The 6000-nt window shown below is 50.4% G+C and overlaps 1 protein-coding gene across 4 annotated transcripts in view; it reads left to right on the forward strand.

The window, feature by feature from the left end:
- Positions 1 to 5461, forward strand: part of SBF2 (SET binding factor 2) — a 341532-nt gene extending 336071 nt beyond the window's left edge. For all 4 annotated transcript variants that reach the window (XM_070425317.1, XM_070425313.1, XM_070425315.1 and 1 more), the window contains 2 exons: positions 2081 to 2212; positions 3823 to 5461. In XM_070425317.1, the coding sequence (XP_070281418.1) occupies positions 2081 to 2212; positions 3823 to 3921 (231 nt within the window). In that variant the 3' untranslated portion in view covers positions 3922 to 5461. The remainder of the gene's footprint in view (positions 1 to 2080; positions 2213 to 3822) is intronic.
- The last annotated feature ends 539 nt before the right edge of the window (positions 5462 to 6000 follow it).

A 6000-nucleotide genomic window follows, 5' to 3' on the forward strand; every position in this document is an offset into this window, starting at 1 on the left:
CACGAAATATACCACAGGAGAATGTCATAGCCTTTCTGTAATTTACAATTATGTCAAATTATACTTGTGTTCCTACCAATCTTTGGGATTGCTTCAGTATGAAAGGTGTACAGACTTTCCATTTCCCTGCTTACACCAGGCCTGAGGGAGAGACAGGAACATCCCAGCCAGAACCTCAGTGCCCGAGGCTCCAGGCACTCCTGCTGGGAAGTGAGAGCGGGAATCTGACTGGGCCAGGAAGGCTTTTCACCAGCATCTTTCATTTTAAAAAGTTTTCATTTCTTTTCATATTCCAAAAGTAATACATACATGTTTGTTGTATTGAATTCAAATACCTCATAAAGATGGGAGAGCCCCCTGAGCCCACAACTCCCAGAGGTAACTATTAACAATTTGGTATCTATTTCTCTAAATATTTTATACATCTGTGTGTAGACGTAGATGTATTATATGTAGCTTGAGTTGCTAGGAAGGTTAAATGAGTGTATACAGGACAGCCCTGGTACAAATACCACTCAATCAAATGTTATGCTACTTACTCTGTTTTTCAAACTTATTTTATAGCTACATGCTAATTGGAAATTCACTTTTTTATATAATACTAAAGGCCTGGTGCATGAAATTTGTGCATGGGTAGAATCCTCAGGCCTGGCCGACTATCGGGGCTGTTCACGGTCTTCCAGCTGCCAGCCGGGGCCTTCCTTCATTCCACGCTGCCCCTTGGTGGTCAGTGCATGTCATAGCGGGCGGTCGAACTCCCAGTCGGTTGAACTCCCGAGGGGACCATTTGCATATTAGCCTTTATTATATAGGATATTGGAACATATTTTCCTGCCAGTTCATACAGACCTTTGTTGTTTTTGAAAAGCTGTATGTATTCCATATATTGCTGTCCTGCCTTGTAATTAACCAACACCCCATTGAGAGACAGATACATCTTTTCCATTTTAGCTGATAAAACAGTAAAGAAAACCTCTGTATGTGTGTCTTGGCCCAGTTGTGAGAGTGTTTCTATAGGATAAGTTGTAGAGGTGGGGAGGGTGTATCACTAAGCACAGACACTTTACATTTTAGTTGATATTGCCAAATCGTTCTCCAAAAATCTCTAACAAGTTATATCCCCACTAAGAACATGTAGTGCTTTACGTTCAACCAGATATTATCAGCCATGTTTAACATTTCCTAATGTAGGTGAAAGTGAAATCTCATTGATTCACTTCCTGTTCTTTGGTCAGTGAGGTTGCTCATCTTTGCAGGAGTTTGTAGAGCATTTGTGTTTCTTCTGTGACGTGCTTGCTGAGCTCCTTTGGCCATTTTTTTACTAGGTTGTTTATCTTTTTCTTGTCAATTCCTAGGAATTCTGTGTTGATTCTAAACATTAACCCCTTGCCGAAACCGGTTTGGCTCAGTGGATAGAGCGTCGGCCTGCGGACTGAAGGGTCCCAGGTTCGATTCCGGTCAAGGGCATGTACCTGGGTTGCGGGCACATCCCCAGTGGGGAGATGTGCAGGAGGCAGCTGATCGGTGTTTCTCTCTCATCGATGTTTCTGACTCTATCTCTCTTCCTTCCTCTCTGTAAAAAATCAATAAAATATATTTTAAAAAATAAAATAAAACATTAACCCCTTTTTATATGTTATGTATAGTTTTTACAGTTGTTAGTTGACATTTGATTCTATTTTTTAATATGTAATTCACTTATTTGTTCAAATTTCAAAAGAAGTCTTTTTTTTCCTCTCTCTCCTGGCCACCTAGTATTTTTTCCTAAAGGCAAACAGTGTTTTTCACTTCTTGTCTATTCTTTTTTATTTATATACTTTGTGTTGAAAGTATTACATATATCCCCCTTGCTCCCCCTTCTAGGGTGCTCCCGCCCCCCTATTATCTGAGCCCATGGGTTATGCATATATGCACACAGTTCTTTGGTTGGTCTCTTCCCACCCCCACCCCTCCCTTCCCTCTGAGCTTTTCTTGCCTCTTCTCCTCGGCATAGTTCAGATAGATACAGAGGGAGCGTTCAGTTAGAAGAGCCAGGCCGTTTTCCCTCTGTCCTTACACCTTCTGCACCCTTTGTTTCCAGCTGCGATACTATGACTCGGGCGAGGACACCAGCTGTAAGGGCCACATTGATCTGGCCGAAGTGGAAATGGTCCTCCCCGCGGGCCCAAGCATGGGAGCCCCGAAGCACACGAGTGACAAGGCTTTCTTTGATGTAAGTTGATCTTGTCTTTCTCGGGCACCACACGAGCTCCTTATCTCCACCTCCTCCGAGAATCGTGGAGCCTCGGAGCAACAGGTGGTGACGGAACATGGGTCTCAGACCCCAGCCATTGGATCGCTGCAGAACTTGAACTCAGCACTCTGTCCCACCCTGACCTCCCCCGCTGTCCGCATGTCTGACCTCCCCCCGCTGTCCGCATGTCTGACCTCCCCCGCTGTCCGCATGTCTGACCTCCCCCCGCTGTCCGCATGTCTGACCTCCCCCCGCTGTCCGCATGTCTGACCTCCCCTGCTATCTGCATGTCTGACCTCCCCCCGCTGTCCACATGTCTGACCTCCCCCGCTGTCCGCATGTCTGACCTCCCCCGCTATCAGCATGTCTGACCTCCCCCGCTGTCCGCATGTCTGACCTCCCCCTGCTGTCCGCATGTCTGACCTCCCCCCGCTGTCCGCATGTCTGACCTCCCCCCGCTGTCCGCATGTCTGACCTCCCCCGCTGTCCGCATGTCTGACCTCCCCCCGCTGTCCGCATGTCTGACCTCCCCCCGCTGTCCGCATGTCTGACCTCCCCCCGCTGTCCGCATGTCTGACCTCCCCCGCTATCAGCATGTCTGACCTCCCCCCGCTGTCCGCATGTCTGACCTCCCCCCGCTGTCCGCATTTCTGACCTCCCCCGCTATCCGCATGTCTGACCTCCCCCCGCTGTCCGCATGTCTGACCTCCCCCCGCTGTCCGCATGTCTGACCTCCCCCGCTGTCCGCATGTCTGACCTCCCCCGCTATCCGCATGTCTCAGAAGCTGCACGTGCTTTTGCACCTAGGGCTCCTTCAAAAGGTGTCCAGTCACACCTGAAAGCAAACGAACTCCCTGCTAAGTGTTGTTATTTCACTCGCCACCTGCTGTCGGGTACAGGTGCTGCCTCGTTCATGCCCAGTGTCTTCATGCTTGACCGTCCACAAAAACTGTCCCAGTCACATGGTGACTGCCTACCCGGACATCTTCAGCAGCTGTAGGTGGGCCTTGGGCATTTTATGGCCCACGTGATATGGGACTTATCTAGTCCTCAGAGCCCAGCAGGGCTTCATAAAGGGCAGAGGCCACACTCCGGGGCCTGGCTCAGGCTGTGAGGCTGCAACCCTAACTCTGGGTTTCCAGTGTGGCCCCAATTGGAGACTGGAGACCAGAGAAGGGGGTGGAGTGGACACAAAAGCCACCCTGATCTTGTTTGTCTCGGCTTCCCCGAGGAGCACAGGGTGCTACTCAGCACCTCATGCGCTGCTCCAGGGCCTGGGACATGCCAGAGGCTCCGCCATCCAGCCCTCTCCCCAGTCGGGGAGGATGTCAAGGTGATCCTTGTGCATCTCCTTTTCCTGCCAGCACCTTCCGGCAGATGTCAATCTGCCAGGGGATGTCAATGGTGACTCTGGGGACTAGAAGGTAAAGTGAACATACAGGCGCTGACAGTATGGCAGTGCAGGGAGAGAGATGCAGCAGCTCTGGGCAGTGCGGGGACGTGCGGTCACAGGGATGGCCTTGCTTACTTTCCCAAAGCCTTAGAACAGCCTGCCCTTCATCTCTCATTCTTCTCATTTGGTTTTGTAGCTCAAGACCAGCAAACGTGTGTACAACTTCTGTGCCCAGGATGGACAGAGTGCCCAACAGTGGATGGACCGGATCCAGAGCTGCATCTCCGACGCCTGATGCCCACCCAAGTGGGAGAGAGAGGAGAGACTCATGCTTCGAATCAGGAAAGTGCACAAGTCCTCGAGGAGCGGACAGCTTCCTGTTCGGCTCTATGAGGCAGCCTGGGGCCTGAGGCTCTCCTGGCTGGTCTTGCTCAGCCCCCTCCTTCAGTATTGCTGTGTCTACTTGGCCTGAGTGGATGAGTCACACAGGTCTGGTCAAGAGCCCCAGGACTCCGTGCCTTGCACTAGGTTGTTCTAACAGGGTCTTAGTGGTCAGGGTCAGAGATGCTTCCTGAGCCAACTGGCACCCATCCCCAGGCCAATGGTGCACCTGCCTGGGTCCTTTGGTTCCCCAAGGTCATCACTTCCTTGGAGAGCTTTCTGACAAGCAGACATCGAAACCCTCCAGAGCGTTACATTCTGCACAGAATAGGTTTCCCATCGGCGGCTCCTACTCTTAGCACCTGACCTTAGAGATGCTCAGCCATCTGGTGCTGCAGAAGGTCCTTCCAGGACCTCTGCCCTGCCGCCGGGCTCCGCGGCAAGAACATCGGTGCTCAGGGCGGGCAGAGTGAGGGCACACGGAGTGTCCTGATGGACAGATGGTCCAGGGGGTAATGCAGCAATGGCCACGCCAGCGCAGGAAAGCACTGCTTCCAAACACTGGGTTCGAGGGCCGCAGCTGCCCCGAGGACCCTGTGCTCCTGCGTGTCTTCTGCTCCCTGGCAGCTTCCTTCACAACAACCTGCAGGAAGCCGGACGCACTCACAGAAGAACAAGCACTTGCACTGACCTCCGGACGAAGCGGGAGGTGGGAGAGACCAGCTGTTCATGACCTGCAACACCTGTGCCGAGGGCGTCTCCACAGCCCACGCCCACGATTGGAACCCACACGGCGCTTCAGCACGTGGACCGCAGGCACCGCTTTCAGATTCCCCTTCCTTTTGATAACCTTGTGTTTGTCCAGCTTAGGACCCGAGGAGTCTGTTCTCGGGGACAGAGCAGCTCCTCTGAGGCCCCTGTGGCCAGGGAGGCAGGGAGCTAGAGCAGGACATTGTTTTGAACTGTTAATATGTTAAATACCAAACTAATATTTCAAAAATATGTATATATGATTGCTATATCCTTCAGTTAGTCTGCTTATAATTTAATATAAAATTAAATAAGATTTCCTTAATGAAATGGTTCCCTTTTTACAAACTAAAAAACCACTTTGTCTTTATAGGTTAAAAATCAGATTTTCAAATTTAAAATGATCTACACAGTAGGAAATAGAACTGTGACATAAGAAATTGAGGGAATAATATGAAGGATTTTTCTATCATTTTCATTTTATAAATTGCCACCTGTGAAAATGGTTTTTGCACATTCTTTGTATTTTTCTTTGTATATGAAATAAATTTTTGTACTATGTAAAATACGGAGCCCATTGTACCCGCGGCCGTTTGACACTATGCCCAGTGCTTCTTTTGTAACTGGATTCTTTTAACTTTCATAAAGGCGTTCCCTGCCTTGCATCCACTAACCACCTGGAATTAAAGTTATTTCTTAAGAAAGAGCATCCCTCGTTTTCTGTGAGATGAAGTCATTCTGCAGCACATGGCGCCCTCGGGACAGCACTCAGGACTCACGTGGGACTAGAGGTTCATGGGAAACAGCAGGACCATTTCTGACCTCAGGCTGCTACTTCATCACTGCCCTTTGCTCGGCAGGGAGCCTCGGGCACAGGACGGCAGGCGTGAGCTTCAGGTTCTAGATGCGAGGCTGCAGTCTAGGTGAGAGGCCTGGCTGTCATGAGCTGGGAGGGATTGGTAAGTACTTTACCGCTTTGGGGTCACAGTTCCACCACCTGTGGCCTGTGGCAATTTGTGAGCATTTTAGGCAGAAGTTTCAGAGCAGACTCGCCTGCTTCAGGGCGTGGCCCCCTCCTAGGACCTCATAGGTTTACTGCCTCCCTCCTCTCCCCAGAAGCTGAATGTTCAGACTCTATTCACAAGTTTGGTCTTTCTGGTGACCAGCCCCCATCCTGCCGCTCCAGCCCCACCCCAGTCACTCAATTACTTAAACACAGGTGAATAACGAAAGACATTCCCAT

The sequence above is a fragment of the Myotis yumanensis genome, unplaced genomic scaffold (genome assembly GCF_028538775.1).
Source record: "Myotis yumanensis isolate MYYU_CA2020_CCGP unplaced genomic scaffold, mMyoYum1.0.hap1 SCAF_10, whole genome shotgun sequence".
NCBI lineage: Eukaryota > Metazoa > Chordata > Mammalia > Chiroptera > Vespertilionidae > Myotis > Myotis yumanensis.